The sequence below is a fragment of the Brachycentrus maculatus genome, unplaced genomic scaffold, assembly GCF_059751285.1.
Source record: "Brachycentrus maculatus isolate JH-2025_06_01 unplaced genomic scaffold, ASM5975128v1 h1tg000322l, whole genome shotgun sequence".
Classification (NCBI taxonomy): Eukaryota; Metazoa; Arthropoda; class Insecta; order Trichoptera; family Brachycentridae; genus Brachycentrus; species Brachycentrus maculatus.
The window spans coordinates 439,868-458,929 of record NW_028281071.1 but is presented as its reverse complement, the minus strand read 5'-3'; the positions used below and the strand labels follow the sequence as shown (position 1 = coordinate 458,929).

General features: G+C 33.2%; 1 protein-coding gene and 1 pseudogene across 14 annotated transcripts in view; both read left to right on the top strand.

The window, feature by feature from the left end:
- Window positions 1-15,059, top strand: part of tmod (tropomodulin) — a 119,489-nt gene extending 104,430 nt beyond the window's left edge. For 5 of the 13 annotated variants that reach the window (XR_015838343.1, XR_015838344.1, XR_015838346.1 and 2 more), the window contains exons 8-11: window positions 3,726-4,164; window positions 5,739-5,805; window positions 7,679-7,740; window positions 12,555-15,059. Coding sequence is in view for 5 of the 13 variants with exons in the window: in XM_088268346.1 (XP_088124472.1) it covers window positions 4,614-4,690 (77 nt within the window). In the remaining 8 variants the exon portion in view is untranslated. Of the gene's footprint in view, window positions 1-3,725; window positions 4,165-4,613; window positions 4,693-5,738; window positions 5,806-7,678; window positions 7,741-12,554 lie in introns of those variants that run through there. The other 8 variants (XR_015838348.1, XR_015838349.1, XM_088268348.1 and 5 more) reach the window with 6 other exon arrangements.
- Window positions 15,060-17,250: 2,191 nt separating this feature from the next.
- Window positions 17,251-18,899, top strand: LOC148304391 (ATP synthase subunit beta, mitochondrial pseudogene; annotated as a pseudogene). The gene has a single exon (XR_015838353.1). The product of XR_015838353.1 is annotated as an ATP synthase subunit beta, mitochondrial pseudogene (transcript).
- Window positions 18,900-19,062: the final 163 nt, after the last annotated feature.

Here is a 19,062-nt window from a genome sequence, read left to right as displayed (position 1 = left end):
TATGGTATACTACAACCAAAAATATAAAAATTTTGCTCTGGCCGCTTTATTTCCTATTTTATATCATGGCAACAAAATATGTACATAATTGATTTAGGGTCGTTTTAGGTCCCTGTTGACTGATTTATTATTTTAATAGATTGTTTAGGCTGTCGTTAATAGTTCTTTGCCCCAATCAGATGAAAGCTTGACCAGTCTTACAGATCACTAATGATTTTATACTTTTTCTGACCCACCCAATGGTGCATCAAATGGATCCAGTGTAAACCTATTATTAATCTCATAAAAGTGAGGTGATCAGTCCTGTGTTTCAAGTACTAGATCGCTTGTATTTATCTTAATCCTCCCAGGAATCGAGACATTCCTGGTAGCCGAACCCGTTAATAAAAAAATTGAACTTATTTATGAATCAAGCTAATATTATCAACAGAAAACTAGTAGAGGTAATCTGTAATATATCCCTTTCAATGCAAAAACCAGTTTTCTGGATGCTATGTATTATTGGCTCTTATATGTACATATTTTATGAGAATAAAACAAAACATCCGTTTTGATCCGCCTCCGTAGTGTAATGGTCAGCATGCTCGGCTACCGTTCTGGAGGTCCCGGGTTCGATTCCCAAGGGGGGTAAAATAAATATAAGTGATTTTTTCACTGTCATATTTATTCAATATTACCCTGGACTGGTACCTGAAGCGGAGGGCTGATCACCTTTCCTTCATGTGTAAACGATCAAGATAACACTGCGTTTATATGACGCAGTGCCCTATGCACCATTGGCGTGCGGATAAGGGTTTTTTTTTAAACAAAACATTTTTTTTCATTCTTAAAATTCTTGAATCCTTATATGTATGGGTTTTGAATTCTTTTGAGATATTTTTTTAATGAATTAGTCCATCAAAAATTGCAATTTGAAAACATTTTTTAACAAAATAAAAAAGACATAAAATTGTCAAATTTTTTGTAGATTAATTTTTATAATTTTTGAAATTGTGATAAAGTGTTGATTAAGAAGTGCCTTATTGGAGAGAAGAAGAAATATATGTATGGGGCAATATTTATCATCTTACGTGTTGGAAACTTTAATATATAAAATTCCAAATATTTTATTGCATTTATTGTGTTTAATTTTTATGTTTTATGAATTTTTGATTTTCAGCTGTGGGAAATGGTGGAATAAACTCTGTTTTATTAATATTTAAATTATGATTTAGGCTGGAGCTCCGATTACTAGAGAAAAATTGTTTTATTTAGGATTTAATGTATGTTTATCTATGTTGGAAAAGGTGCTTCATATTCCTGCTATTTTCCATTCTGCTTTATAAACTTATTTCACTTTAGTGAAATTTACATACTGTACACACTGTTGTTTTTTAAATCGACACTCCCAGTATTGAATCAGTATTTCCAGTTGAGGCAATACAAATGTTAAATGTAATGTGAATACAATAGCAACATAAGTCACAATGAGCTTAATCTATAAAGTGCCTAACTTCATCTGAGGTCATATTCTAGCAGAGCATAAAATTGTTATACATATCGCTCACTCCTTTCAAGAACGTCATAAATCAAAAATCGTCAATTTTCAGTTGTGCATGTTTTCGGAATGCCCAGAAAATGTACTATATCCCAGCAAAAGCGGCATATTTTTAACTTAATATTTACCCGTTACAGGGCAGAAAGTGTTGTTTTTGCATTTTGAAGAAAATATATTATTTAATTATTTTTTTAAATATACTTAATATTTTTCAAATAGAGAAAAAACCTTCAGGTTTTACCTAAAAAGATTTGTTGCACAATAAAAAGTTCAATAAGTGGCTTGATATTTATTTTTAATACATTGTATTATATTATTAAACTTTAAAAACGTTCTCCTGAAAAATCAAGTTTTTTGATTTATGACGTTCTTGAAAGGAGTGAGCGATATACGTAATATTTTTACACTCTTTTGGAAAGCAGGTCGATTTGGAGTTAGATACTTTACAGATTGAGGCGATGATATATTATCAGATTCAATTAAATAAATAAATATCATTAAATAAAGTATTACCTCTACTTTTTACAAACAAAAGAAAACTTATGTTGTTGTTATACTCATTCAATGATTTGAAGAATTAAAGATATATTTAGAATTTTTTTTGTCATTTCTTTGGCATGTTTAAAAAAATTCTATTTTTACTCTGGCAATTATTTAAAAATATTGTTATAAGCATTTAGGATTGTATGTCTGTGGGGGGTATGGTGATAGTATTAACGCTACGGATGTTGGTTTCATCCAGGTTTGGCCCGAGACCATTGCAGACACGAAGAGTAATCTGTCTAGGACATCCTCACATTCAACCACACTCCTTAAAGTGACTTAAGCTCATCATAAACTCTCTTCATAGACATTTATTTGTTTCCTTCGCATTATATTTTATTAACTTTACATAATTATTAAGCTGTTAATCTTCGGAAAGGTAAAATATCTTTATTGTTGAAAGCATCTTGAGGACGTGATTTTTACTCTCCGAACGACTCCCAAATGTTTGAAACGCCTTTCCTTCATTATCACTCATAACATTCACTCAAATTCTCGCATTATCAAATCAAATCTGTCTAAATTCACTTCATTTGATAAATTATCTATCGACACACATTTTATACAAATAAATACAAACAAATCTTAATGCTTTTTAGTTTAGTTTAAAGTTTTAAACTAAAGACACTTGCTTCAAGCCGGCGGTATACCAAAAAACTTTTTGTTGCATATTTTATATATTATTATTTTTTCGTATTTTTTCCATTTACTACTTGTAGACAAATCAGTTTGTAGATAATTTTGATAAATCTGATAGAAAATTTATTATCTGTAATTTTTTGACAGTTTTATTTTATTATTAGTTTTTCATACTTATCTTTAATTTTTTATATCAATAATTCAATCTCGGAAATCAAAAAGTCCACCGCTTTACAGTTTTGAAAATTAAGAAATTTATTGCTATTTAGGAGGCAGCGTATTTTCAAAAATAGGTATACAATTTTATAAAATACACTATTATCAGTTATAAAATATTTTTTTCTAAAATTTGGACTTCACACTATTTGACTTCCATGATTCAATTATAATTGATCAGTTGGTAGATTGAATTTGTAATTCTTCTCTCGGTATACCACTGCCTTAAGCGGAAGATTTATTTTCAAAGCATTGCTGGTTAGATTAAATAATTTCTTAGAGATAATTTCACAAATGCTGTAGTAGCCACTCATTATTTTATTTTTAAAATCTATAATTTTTATTGATATTTAAGTCATTCTGTTTTTGAAAATATGCCTTTGTGACATTACCTTCCGTTAGTTTTTCAATAAAAATACATATGTTTCCTCTTTTCAATAACAAACAGTTCAGCTTTCGTCCCTGTTCAAGTGTCAACCCCCCCGGAAGTAGGAATGACACGGAATGTTATCCATGTTTACCCATTTAACCCATCCATATCTTAAATGACTCTCTTTTTCTTTCAGTGTACCCTACTTTTAAGATCTTTTTCACGACTTACTAACTTCATCCATTTCATAACATTTCACGACAATATGTCGCTACAAATTCAAATGTAAATATGTATCTGGATGTTGCACAACTTCATTTTCATACTTCCGCAGAGTCTGCTCTCCCAATGTGAATGCGTGAATGCTGTTACATGTCCCTTGTTGGTTCTTGCGATTATATTTATTGGCTGCATTTGCAGATTTCCGTCTCAAAAACAGAGTAAACGCGACATTCAACTTGAAACTTCCGCGCGCTAGCTTGATTAACAACGCCAAGGCGGATTTAGAGTCTGGCGAGGGAAAAGAGACTCAGGAATTGTCTACTCCTCCGAGCGCGATTGAAGCGGATGGCACTCCGCAGGCGGGCGTAACAGAACAGGAAACGCTTTCTCAGGATATTATCGTACCGCCGGTAGAAAGCTCCGAGGTTGCGACACTTCCAGAACCTTTGCCAGAATTGCCGCAAGAAGGCTCGAAAATGGCTGAACAGGAGGTGACGGAAGTCGTAAAGATTCCAAAGCCTGAAACCGACGAAAAAGACAAACCGCAAGAAGTCGTTGAACCTCCGGAATCGGTAGAAAGTAAAGAAGATAATTTTGTGAGGGCTACTCCTTTGGACATCAATCCGAATCCCCATTCGTGAGTAGCTCTGTCTGAGCTTATTAAGCTTTGCAAGCGTTGCCACATTCACAATCATCCTCGGAAACTTTCATAGTGCATTGCCACCATCTCATTTGTTAACGTTGTTTTGAAAGATTTAGGTTTTGTTTATAGTATGTACTGTTCTCACTCATTGTGTTGTGTGTCCTCGATACTCTGACATACTAGATGAGATTGTAACCGGTGTAAATAGAGCCTTGTTTTTTGTTTTTCTTGTCTATTTAAGCATTTCCAGAATGGCGAAGAAGTTTGTGATGAGTGCTCATTTCACATTTGTGACGAGTATGTTTACATAAAGAATGACTACACACAATAAAAACCACGCGATTATCTACAGTACTCAAACTTTTTACACATATTTCCACATACATGACATTACGAGTATTGGATGAGAAACTATGTTTTGTTACTCTGTATTACCTTTGCAGTACGGAAAGATCTAACCCTGAGGCTTCAGTTCAGATTCTTTAATAATCTCCATAGGAAGTCGGCACGCATCCAATAAAGGTCAGGATAGGTGAATTATGCTACTGGCATAACAACACGCTTCTCTAACGCAACACTTCCCAGTGGTGCCTTTCAATTTAATCTTACAACTGTAAATGTACACTTGCCCGATGTAATCTCGTGTCTGATCTTATCCGAAACGATTAAGTCTTATTCAATTTCTTGTCTGCCAAATCCTACTGAATTGGTCGTTAAATTAATCACTTTGAATCTGAAGATTGCAATAATATCCAAAACTAAATACAGTGTAAAATTAAAATTAATCAGAAAAAGATTTATCATTGTTTCTAAATAGGATCAGGCATTACAGATATCAATTTATGGAAGAAAAAAAAATTGATACGGTTTATCTTGGTATGAATTTACGCTGTTAAAGCAGACACATCTAAACTATTGTAGGTAGTGAATATGAAAGTGATAGTTAAAAAGGCTATTTAAACTACCAAATATCTTTATCATAGCTTACTATTTTTTCCAGTATTCTCGTTAGAAATTAAGGATTCTCTCGGAAATTATCTTATTAAATTTGAAGGCCTGGGAATCTGTAATATTGGCTTTTGTTAGGTTGACAAATTGCAGGTATACATAATGTGCTTATTAACCACCTTTAACACTTACACCCTTCTAAAACACGCTCAAAATTTACAGTTATAATAAATTTTGTCTAACACGCATCCCCTATGGTGTTTTCTTTACATGGAGCATGCCGCACTTATGGCGTTTGGTATTCGATAATCTATCCTTAATCATATCACTCTTTCTTTACATATCTACATTTACAATATTGTCTCAGCGTTTACTATCCATGGAAGAAGCAATAACTTTGATGTTCGGGTGTGATTTTGTGTTTCTTTTATTGCAACATTTGATTTTAGCAATGGCTATTTCATATTGTAACATTGTTTTGAACTCTTGCTAAAGTTAAATATGCTATAGAATCACTAAAATCACGCTTGCTACACTCCAATTAGGAAGACATTACCGAACCGAGTACTGAGTTAATTTAATAAGTTTGTCTAACATGGAGGTCGTCGTTTAATTTCTAGCGGCGAGGGGAGTGTAGAAGGAACACAACAGTATTAAAAAGTAGTGGAAACTCCACTCATTTATCGGGTAAAATATGTTACTGGAGCGATGAATGTACTGCTTCTATTACTCTTTTGTTATTTATTTACAAAACGCTTTCTAATCGTAACAAATCCAGCTATTACAGAGAGTTTTGGAATAATTCATTAATAACATTAAATAATAGAAATGAAAACATTACGAAACAAAAAGGTTGCAACGATACTATCTTGTATGTTAATTACTAGATTATATTACTAACAGATGTGTTTTGACTAATATACCCTTTCTTTTAGGAAAATGAATGAACCAATATTTTTTTACCAAGTGTCCATAGTTTTCTCCTGGAAATATTAAATATGTAATAATAACATATTGAAATATTCAATAACAATGTGACTGCATGATAAAAACATTATAACTTGTATTAATGTATTTACGATATATTTAAAAAAAACATATTACATAAATGGATTGTTTTCTATATATCACATAGCTCATATTATAAATTTGTGACTAGAATAACAAACAAAAAACTCCTTTTACAATAAAACAACTGAAAACTTCAAACAATCAACCAAATTAGTTATACCTTACAAACTTGTTTATATCACTTTATAATTTAATTACAATGTCAACCGTATTTGAAGCTAACAGCTTTTCCTCAAGACTATAATTACTTAATGTTGAGCCTTGAAACCAGTTGATATTAAAATTAAATTATAATAAGATAAAAAAATATATAAATCTATTTTTCCTGTACATACCTCAGTGTCTATTTGGTAAGTAATTTTTCTAATTCATTGATTACAATTCCACAATTTGAATATTAAATTATTGTGAAATTTTAAAATTGCCGATTGTGATAACCCAGTTTACCCTGTGGATTGAAACATAAATGAACATTTTCAATATGAGTTATAATGTTTTTTCTGTTGAGTATTGCATTCTGAATTGTATTTATGACTTGTTATTTGTAGAAATGTATATGCATATGTTAGATTTGTGAAATTAATAAATAAAATATATATATATTATGTGTGCTCCAAGTATTGCCATACATTAAAAAATATTTTGCAAAATGTTTGTATTCATGTATATATTGTGCATTTCAAATAATATTGGGATTATTAATATATTTATTTTTCAAATGTAAAAAAAACCTTAATAATTGGTATGATACACGATTCCGACATTTCAAGGCACCCTGAGTTTAATTTCTAACTTACAAATTTAATCATTTGAATTCTAAATTGAAATTGTTCCATCAAAAGTTAATTTTTTTCTTTAGTCATAAATAATCTTGATAAAATTGACTAAATATAATTTTTCCTAATAATGCTGCATATCTTACAGAATTATTTTAATTTCATTTAATGTGTGCATTTGCATATATGGTAACAGTCATTATAATTCCTTGATTTGTGCCTTGTGGATATTCCAACAAGTTCTGTTCATATCAAATGTCAGAAAATATTTTAAATAACTGTTTATTAGTATAGAATAATAATAGATCCCAAATGGCAATATCGTAGTCATACAGGAGAAAGTGACCAAGTGCATTTTTTTTTTTACAAAAATGTGATTATTGACTATTTGATATCTTATTGGCTTAATATTGCCCTGAAAAAAATCCTAAAGGATTTCAAACTTGGAAGTTTAATATATTGACTTGTTAAAAATGAATAACTGCATTGATGTTTATTTTCTTGCCAAGCTAAAGTGACTTAAATGGCCCTCCTGAACATTTAACGTTTTGTTAGTTGGTCACTTTCTCCTGTACGACTACGATATCCTTGTCAAATTGATATTGCATTTTGCGATTGATATATTTTTTGGTATGGCAATACAAATATTAACACCCTTTGACGGCAGATAGACCGATTGCGCATTGTTTTGTTATGTGTTTTGTGTGTTACAGTACGCCTGTCACGCAGGGGCCAGAAGAGCTCCTAGGTCCCTGATCCTACCCAGTGCGATTCAGTATGTACTATATTTATAGACATCATAGTCGTACGCACACATTCACGCTTTAGTCTTCATCACAGTAATAAATCAAAATTCCCAAATCGTATCACTTTACAAAAACATCCTCTGTGTATGCAGTCATTTGGTTACCCTTCACCACTGCAATCATTATGTTACAACCAACTATTAAAAATATATATTATGGTATGGTCAGTGAATTCTTATAAGATTAGAAATAATTTCCCATAATATATGTTTTTTTAAATTTTCGTCATTCGTTCATTTTACATAATTATCATTACTTAAAGCATATATTTATATATTTCAAATAGGTCAAATCAGCCTAGAGTAGAGTTGCCGCTGATCCCCATATTTTGTCTCATTTCACCTTTATTGACAGTAGTGTCCCGGCAACTTGAAATGTGTCCTGATATTAAGTCGACATATGGTGAATATAATTTATACATGAGAACATAAAGTGAGACCAAACTTTGATAATTTTGAGGTCCTGGAATTTCCTGAAAATCTGATAACAGAGAAGTGTCAATTCTCCGAGCTCTGAAAAAAAAGCAATTGAAGTCAGTCATTATTTTTCTCCTTTATTAATGGCACCCTACCCATCAAGATAATTTAGCCAGAGCAAGTAAACAATAATACTTTAAATTAATTATTGCCCTTATCAAAATGTCCCCACGGGATCTCGGGAAAATATGGCAACACTAGTCTAATACATTTAAATCGACAAATAGAAAATCTTACAGCATTTCTATGCTAACATTTCTGAATATTAAAATAATGAGTTGTATCTTTAATTAAAAAAATACAACCATTAAAACATTACAGCAACTGACATTAATACAACATATAATGATTTTTTTTATGTAGGAACTTTATTTTGTTTGCTTATTTCAATGCACAATAATATATTATGCACGTTCATGTAGTTTGTTTTTTTGCACTCATATAATGCATCATTTCTCACTCACCAAATAACATATTAATTTAGTTTTATATGTACATAAAAAATATATTGAATCAATATTACTATCCAGTTACCGTTCTTACATCCAATAATTTCAGGTTGCATAATTTTTTTTTTCAAGTAAGCTACCACAAATGAATTACAGATAACCTCCTTTCAAGGCGACCCCGGCTAATTCGTTTTATTATAATCTTTTGTTTTTGATGTCATAATGCGTGGTCACTTGTACTATCTTTCGCTCTCGTTCATTCACATCTCACATATCGCTCACTCCTTTCAAGAACGTCATAAATCAAAATACTTGATTTTTCAGGAGAACGTTTTTAATGTTTAAAAATATAATACAATTTATTAAAAATAAATGTCAAGCCACTTATTGAACTTTTTACTGTGTAACAGATCTTTTTAGGTAAAATCTGAAGGTTTTTTCTCCATTTGAAAAATATTTAGTATATTTAAAAAAATACTTAAATAATACCTTTTCTTCAAATTGCAAAAACAACAGTTTCTGCCCTGTAGCGGGTAAATATTAAGTTAAAAATATGCCGCTTTTGCTGGGATATAGTACATTTTCTGGGCATTCCGAAAACATGCACAACTGAAAATTGACGATTTTTGATTTATGACGTTCTTGAAAGGAGTGAGCGATATATATGTGTTAATTTATCAATGTGAATGAGATAGGAGAACACTGGTACGCCTATTGGGTCTATACCTTAGAGTAATCTTAGTTGCAGTGTTAAATGCATGCCTATTAATTTCACTATGTATAACTTTTAAAATTTAGAAAAGAAAGTAAAATTATCAAAACGATAGAAAGTGGTGATAAGTTGCAGTAGGAAGGGATTTGCAAATTTTCGCCAATTGTGACCTTGTTTAGAATGTATCCCCTGCAATCAATGGGACTATATGCACATGAAATGTAGAGAAAGTTTATTATGATGTCGGTATAATTTTCTTCATGCAAATTCGCATTAGATATTTTATCAAAAGAAAAATTAAAGACAGTTAGATTTGAAATATCTGTTTCACCTTCTAAGGTTATTTTCAAAATAAAGATTCAAATGAAAATGCTAAAATATATAAATTTTCTCTAATATAATCATCGGCTAGATAAATAGTAGTCTTTGTGAAGCATACTAGGTGATGATTTTGTAATATCAATGACAGATTCTCGCAACTTTTTTAACCCTCAGATTTTTTTATGATCAAATTGATTTATAGCTGCTAAAATGTCAGTGCAACCGTAGACCACAACCTCAACTAAATAAAATTCTACTGCAAATATTTACTTATATTTTCATCAGCTTTAAAGTCAAAATCAGTCAAGATATTCAAAATGGTAAGTAAGTTGAAGTCAATTTTGTTTAAATTTTATTTCAACATTTATCCTGGGTGCTGTTTATCTAGCAGATTTTGTCTGAACCAATATCTGATCACTAAAAGTATCTGAACCATGGTAATGAGTTGTCTTTTTATCTATCTACTTATCTTATTATGAATGTCACCAAAAGATTACACTTACTAATTTTGATATTTAGTTAATTATAATTCATATCAACACTAGCCAAATAGTTTATCTGATAGTGTCATAAATATTGTGAAAATAATAATAATGAATAAATAATATTTTGTAGGAACTTAAATAAATATGCATATTTTGGATGTATTAAAACATTTTTTTAATGAAATAACAACAGGTTAACACATTTCGGATGGTGTTTTTTGCGCCTGCGGACCGCTGGCGACAGGATTTGATAATTGTGTACATATAGTTTAGACCTTATGGTTGTTATCAAAGACATTGGTACATAATATTCATATAAAAACATTAAATATGTAATTTCTTCATTTCTGACTTTGAAATGAGGCCGGCGCAGAAGGTAAAAATACCCTTCCCGTCCTTAAGCATCAATCGACCAAACGGGTAGAAATACCTTTCCCATCCTAAGTGTATTATCATACAGCAAATTTCAAGTAATCAGATTTTTCTGCAGGTATTAAATTTTACTGCTAGCCTGTCATACAGCCTAGTTTGGTAAAAGTTTGGTAAAAGTTTGTCATTTATTGTGATTGTCTTATAGTAGGATTTATTGGCACCCAGTTATGGTAAGAAAATTTGACTGAAGGATAATTTAATACATGCATCGACTGTCCAATTTAATATACTAAAATATTGAATTGAAGAACAAACTTATGTATGAGACTAATGTTTTATGATGTTCTACTGTCCACCATTAGCATTAAACGCAATGCGACAAAACTGCCAGTTTAAAAATGGAAATAAAGCTTCATAATTGTTTCTAAATGAAGACTAAAATTGAAACATGTTATGACTTTTTATTATGTGTTATTTGCAAATAATCAAGTTTTAAGTGATATTTCCATGTATCAACTGACTGTTTTGTCACTATATACAGTAAACAATGTCCGTCCAGCTTATTTGTTCCAGTAATATTCATAATGTGGGGTCTTGTATATTAAAAACACTTAGTCACTTACGCTTAATCACTTAATATCATTGCATAAAGTGATTGTACATTAAAGCTGCAATTTCATCAGGCCAATTGCGATGCTAATCTACTAAGTCACAAATTGGAAATCCTTCAAGTCGATGAACTGGCTCAGATAACTATCTGAAAGATATTCCGCTGTCTCAAATACCTATTTAGGAGCCAATATTGCCTCGGCTTATTGGAATGCTCTAAAAATTGGCCTCATGTAAATGTCATATTACACTCATTCTAATAGAGCCCATTCATGGCATGTTTTATAATTTGGACTTGCTTATAATATCACAGGGATCATTTGGAACTGTTATTTGTGTAAATCTATTTTTCTAGCTCAAAGTTGCTTCATTTTTGGTATAAATATTTTGCAATTTTAATATAAATTACCTTTTTTTATATTCCATCCAAAAACCAAAGAATATGTAAACATACCTGCTCTCTGCATTATGCTCCTCTATGTAACTTCAAATGTAATCTGTGCAAGGTAGGAACTGAAGATATGTTTTTTACCTAAATAATATCTCTCTCTCTGGTCTCGATCCTGCAGATTGGTCTGCAGCAATAGATAACATCTCCTTCGCAATTCTAGTCTATTTTCCGAAACCCTCTTCAGCTCTTCATACGTTGAGCAGCCGATATCCTCGTATAAGTCGCGTATAAATTATATATTGCAATCCAAATTACCTCTTTTATTGTTCAAAAATAAAATTGAGAAAAATATTTTTCTCGTGGTTCAGTACCTACCCACCAACAATAACTAATGTAATTGACCACTTTCATAATGTTTTAATATTTCTTATTCATTAAGTTGTTCTTAAGAACATTTTGAGTGTGTCCAAATACTTAAAAATGAAAATGGTATTTTCTGGCGTTTCTCATGTGTGTGATTATAATCCAGGATTTGGACCTCACATACTAATATAAGAGTTTTTGCTTAGTAAAAAGCTTCTTTACATCTCACCAATAGATGTCTCTAGTGAAGTTCTAGTGATTCAAGAACAAGGTTTCTAAATTGGTTCATATATAAAGAACTTCCAAGAATTTGAGTAGTGTGGTTGTCAATAATGGGTAGAATTGGTGAATGTTACACATGTGTAAAGTGATCACTTAAACCAGCCGATGACGGTCTTCATCTTTGATGAGATGTCAAAAAATAATATGTTGTTCTTTTATTGCTAGTCAAAAATGATCAAAGTAGGAGCGAAGAGGCGTTTGTTTGGCAATTTTGGATGGAATAGAGTATATTAAGTAAATGTAAAGGAGGAAATAGTAAAATTGATAGTAATCAAACTATGTTCATTTTTACTCTTTTGATAATTTGAATTTTTGTTTTTTAGTTCGGAAACGCCGGATGGGACATTTTGCTCGCAACTACACACTTGGCTGGTGAATCCCCGCTTCTACAAGACCTTTTCACAAAATCGCATGATCATCTTCACAGCATTTCTACGCATGCAAACATAACTTCAATATTTTTCTTTTATTCTGTTTTTTAAGAATAAAATAAATAATTGTGCTACACGGTAATACAAAATAACTATGTATTTAACAGTTTTTACTTTGATTGTAAACCCATTTGCTATGAAATATTATTCTTGGAGACAAAAGTTCCTTCATTGGTTCTGCAATACATCGCGCAAGTTTAAACATAAATCAAGAGAGAATCAAAATATTTTTTTATGCAACAAATAAAATTTGTTTGATACCTGATTGTGTTGTATAATATTGACATCTTAAATTTTTTTAATGTTTTTAACCAATGATAAATGTTGAAAAAAATATTTGTTAAACTTGACATATATTATGTATTACTGAACCATCGGCTATATTACGTTTCATGTATTAGTAGTATGTAGTTTTTTTAAATATATATATTTAATTGCTTAACCTCAGAACTTTCAAGTAAAAAGGTTGCTATTCTGTATCTGCCCTATTAGGTTAAAGTTTAAATATTTAAATACAATAACTTAAACTATACTCATTGCTAAAGAGGAATCAGCTAGTCCAGTCGCATACCCAATATCATAGTTGGACATGGTTATGCCTTTTTACTTATTTTCACCTAGCTGCACTTAGCAACGACTTTTGTAACTTATAATTCATGAAAAAGCCTTAGTATTCTCAAAATCATTTATAACATAATCCGCCATGTTTTTAAAAAATCTAGTAGTATGCACTTGTATACAGCTAAAATTAAAAGAGAGGCTTAATTTTTCCACATTGGGGATAGGGCAGTATATTTGATCACTTTACTTTTAACATTAACGGAACTCTTAGAGAATTGCTCCCTAACTATTTGAATAATATATTTATATAATATTTCTGCACAGTTTTTGTATTTAGTTTGTTGAATGTATACTTTACAACGCAGCAAAAGTTAAATGCAGACCAAAGTCAGCCTTGAGTTGTGGCAAAATGATGGTTGAATGTTTTGTATATCTGATATTTTGTGATAATGGTTTGATTGTCATGGTGTCATGAATAATAATTTATATTTATTAATTTAAAATTTATTTCTTTGATTGACACATCTATTCTTATTATATCCAATTTAATATTTCATTTTATTTTACTGATGTCTTGTTAGGATACAACTTGTATATAAACTTAATTTTAATCTTACCATTTAAGGTTTTAAGAAAATGAAGCTCAGTTTCTGTCGACAGTTGCAATACAAGATATTTTTATAAACCAAATTATATTATTTATTTTGTCAGAATAGTAAATTATTTTAGTTTATTGAAAATTACATTAAAAATGAATTATTTTATTTTGATACTCTAGAGGGCAAACACACGAGTAAATGTAATAATTATCTATGTAATAACTATACAAAGGAAAAATATGTGTTTTTATCAAAAAATATGGTATATTTACAATAAAAAAATAATTTTTCATATTTTTATACATTTCTCGAAAGATTGAATGACATTAGCATTTATACGCTTCTACTTTTTAGGTGGAAGCATATGAAATTTAAACAAAGTGATTTCTAATTGGATAAGTTAGATTTTTTTTGGTATGTTTGCTCTCTTAGGCATCAATTTTATCTTGGAAACATTAAATGAATCAAACTTCTTTTTATTTAAAAGAAAATATATTTAAAGTCCTTAGTTTACGAAATTAATGCATTGACATGAGTTTTTATTTGAAATTGACATCACAGAAACCCAATTCTATGATTATATGTAACATCGAAGTGAGAACGGAAATATATAGAATAGGAATTGGGCATTTATTTTCTTTATTAAATATTTTAGTTCATTCATATTAATTTGACTCGCTTGTGTTAGGTATATTTCTTATTTTAATTTATTTGTTAAGAAATTCATTGACATAAATATATTAAAAATCATCCACCACTATGAATTTAAAGATATTTTATTCAATCGTACATCACAAGTCTACTGCCATTTTTTTATTCAATTTTATGCTTGAAATGAGCTGAATAAATATTGAATTAATATTATTTTGATATGTATGTATTTTGATAAATAATCATCCATCTTCGTATTTGTATTTTATGTTTTTTCTTTCTCTTCTTTTTACTTGCACTAATAAATCACTGTGTTTTGATTATTTTTACAATAGCTTTTATTGTGGTGTCCATGATTTTAATGTGATTATAAGATTAGAGTATATTATTTGATCATGGTTTCTCTTTAGCCGTGCTACAATACTAGTGTAATAAAATACAATGAATGCATTATAAGTATTTCATTATATGAATTATATATAATGCATAAGGTTTCATAGCGCTACCATTTATATATGCTAGTATAAAATAAATTCTTTCATAAAAAGCCTTTGATGTACATTTTAAATAAATAAAAATAAAAGTTTTACATTGTTTTATTCCTACTTATCCTACTTATCTTTTGTATAAGCAATAAGTTTTTTTAGATTTCTTTATGTTTGGTGATTATAATAACTTCAATTATGTATTTTACCAAGGTACTACAGTTGCCTCCAGCAACATACTGTCTATTCTGATACTGAGGTTAAGCTGGTAACTTTAAAAAAATTATCTCAAGAAAAGAATACCATAGCCCTTATTATTTTTTTCCATCATAGTTTTCGCGATCTGTGAGGTTTTTTATTATTATTTAGGGGTCGAAGGTTACTATCAATTTTGGTGAATAGAGACTGCATCTTCTTTATTGGAGACACTGCATTTGCAACAGCCAAAAACAGATACAATTTTTTAAAATCTCACCCGAGTAAAAAGTATTTGCACGTATAAAATATTAACCACTTAACAGTAAAATTTTGGCGAGAAAATTTGTAGATGCAGGTAATCATTGTCGAACAAGACTATCCACCCGAACACTGCTCGGGTAAGTCAATTAAAACAAACACATAAATAAATTTGTCTCCGGCAAATCAATACCAAGTTGGCATATGAGTTGCCTGAGGAGCACTTGAGCTCATGAACGCAACACATACTCCTTGCCCGAGTCACGCTCGGGATAAGCTAGCAACTGGTTTAAGTACTTTTTCAGGTATTTACTAATTTTTTAGGTAATTTTTTATTATTTGATACCCATGACTAAGAATCGGTACATAATATTAATTTTAGACAATTTTTTGTTGTCTGGTCGCTGTCGTTGATACCGTTTGCCACAAATATTCTTGCACCTGCTGGTTTTTTTTATGGGAAAATGAGGATTTCTTGGGAACTGCTTTTTTCTTTATCGATGGATTTTTTTTTGGCCAAACATGAATTTACAACTGAGTACAGTGCTGAAAAGTAATGAATATTTACTCTCTCTCTCTCTCACTTGTTTCTATTCATCCTTCATGATAGCTGAATACACTTATAAATTTTGGCTATTAATTTTTAGCACCTAAATATAAACAAAATCACTCATAAACGAGTGGAGGTTTAAAGAAATAAGCAGCAACTTTTAAAAATATTTGAGAACCGTAAAGAATAACGTAGTCATACAGGAGAAAGTGACCAAGTGCATTTTTTACAAAACCGTGATTCTTGACAATTTGATATCTTACTTAATATTGCCCTGAAAAATCCCAAAGGATTTTAAACTTGGAAGTATAATATATTGACTTGTTAAAAAGGACTACATAAATGCATTGATGTTTATTTTCTTGCCCAGCAAAAGTGATTTAAATGGCCCTCCTGAACATTTAACGTTTTGTTAGTTGGTCATTTTCTCCTGTACGACTACGATAAGCCCGCTCTATACTTATAGCTTCATTAATGGCTATGATTTAAATACAGTGAACCCCCCTACAATGTTGAGATAGGTACCGCGTTATAGGGGGCTAATATTTTAAAATGTATTTTTACGTTTTAACTAGCGGAAACGACTGAAATAAGACATTTAAAACATTGACCACCTTTAACGTTCCCTCCGTTAACGCGGTACCTATATCCACGTTATAGGGGGGTTTACTGTAATTTGACGGCATTTACAGTACCTACTGTGTAGCGCTGTCACTATCATTTTTTGTGATTTGGAGGTCACCTGGCTTTCCGTGTCTAATACATTATGATGTTGCCAACCACGTTGTTTCGTAGATATGAATTGATTTCGCTATAATATGTCGTTGCAATTTTTTTTTCAATAACGACTCAAAAAAACTTATCACAAAGTATGACACTTGACCACAGACCATGATTATGTATTTGACGTTTGTTTTATGACGTATACGGCATAGTCCTTCCTGTGGAATGCTTTTCGATTTGAAAAAATGTCATTTAATTTTTTATAATAGTTCTGTATCGAAAAATAAGACGACAGCGCCTCCCTGATTTTGGAACGGATATAAAAATCAAACCTTTTTTTAGCACCCCCTCTTTAGCGCCGGTGTTGCAAGACATACTATTTAGTTGTAACAAAACCCGTATTTTGAAAAAATCTTGGTTTACCTTTGTAATATTATAATTTCCAAGTAATCAATTATAATAATTATTTTATGGTGAACTAGGTATAAATTATTTTCAAAAATCCGAAATTAATCGGTAGGTACCTGATCATATGGTAATAAAATAACTCGATGAGGTAATATTTTTTCATCTAGCATTACATAACAACGGCCATGTTGGGTGCCGCGAGTAGAGTTGGCTGCGGCCTTTTATCTGCAAAATCTGCTGCAGAAAAGCTTGCAAATGAAGCGGGGAAGGTGATCGCAGGATTCTCCGTCAACAGTAAGTGCAACTATGCGGCTAAAGCGGCCCCGAAAGGCGGCTCGGGCAAAGTGGTCGCCGTAATCGGCGCCGTAGTAGACGTGCAGTTCGACGACAACCTGCCGCCGATCCTGAACGCGCTGGAGGTGGAAGGGCGCAAGCCGCGCCTCGTGCTGGAGGTGGCGCAGCATCTGGGAGAGAACACCGTCCGCACCATCGCCATGGACGGTACCGAGGGGCTGGTGCGAGGCCAGGCCGTCAACGACTCCGGCTACCCGATCCGCATCCCCGTGGGAGCCGAGACTCTGGGTCGCATCATCAACGTGATCGGGGAGCCCATCGACGAGAGAGGCCCCATCCCCACGGACAAGACGGCCGCCATTCACGCGGAGGCTCCCGAGTTCGTAGAGATGTCCGTGCAGCAGGAGATCCTGGTGACGGGCATCAAGGTGGTGGATCTGCTGGCTCCGTACGCCAAGGGAGGCAAGATCGGGCTGTTCGGCGGTGCCGGCGTAGGCAAGACCGTACTCATCATGGAGCTCATCAACAACGTGGCCAAGGCGCACGGTGGGTACTCCGTGTTCGCCGGCGTGGGAGAGCGCACGCGCGAGGGTAACGATCTGTATCACGAGATGATCGAGTCGGGTGTGATCTCGCTCAAGGACAAGACATCCAAGGTAGCGCTGGTGTACGGGCAGATGAACGAGCCGCCGGGCGCGCGCGCTCGAGTGGCGCTCACGGGGCTCACGGTGGCCGAGTACTTCCGCGACCAGGAAGGCCAGGATGTGCTGCTGTTCATCGACAACATCTTCCGTTTCACTCAGGCCGGCTCGGAAGTGTCGGCTCTGCTGGGTCGCATCCCGTCGGCCGTGGGCTACCAGCCCACTCTGGCCACCGACATGGGTACCATGCAGGAGCGCATCACCACCACCAAGAAGGGCTCCATCACCTCGGTGCAGGCCATCTACGTGCCGGCCGACGATCTGACGGATCCCGCGCCCGCCACCACCTTCGCTCACTTGGACGCCACTACCGTGCTGTCGAGAGCCATCGCCGAGCTGGGTATCTACCCCGCCGTGGACCCTCTAGACTCCACCTCTCGTATCATGGACCCCAACATCATCGGCGCCGAGCACTACAACATCGCTCGAGGCGTGCAGAAGATCCTGCAGGACTACAAGTCTCTGCAGGACATCATCGCTATCCTGGGCATGGACGAGCTGTCCGAGGAGGACAAGCTGACGGTGGCCCGCGCACGCAAGATCCAGCGCTTCCTCAGCCAGCCTTTCCAGGTGGCCGAGGTGTTCACGGGCCACGCGGGCAAGCTCGTGCCTCTGGAGGAGACCATCAAGGGCTTCACCAAGATCCTCAACGGGGAGCTCGACCACTTGCCCGAGGTGGCCTTCTACATGGTGGGGCCCGTCGAGGAGGTGGTGGCCAAGGCCGAGACGCTCGCCAAGTCCACATAACTTCATCTTAATCATGCCATTGTTATTATTAGTACCAAATATATATAAACATTAATATATAATACGCTTTTTTAATTATTTTCTCCAAATGCAACCCAGAATAGATTGAAAATAAATAATTTATCTCTCGCTGTCACCACAGTCCTGTCGGGCTAATTAGTACACTAATTAGGGTCGTTTACTAATCACAAGTAACCCAATTCCAATCTGCAATGTTTTTTGGCG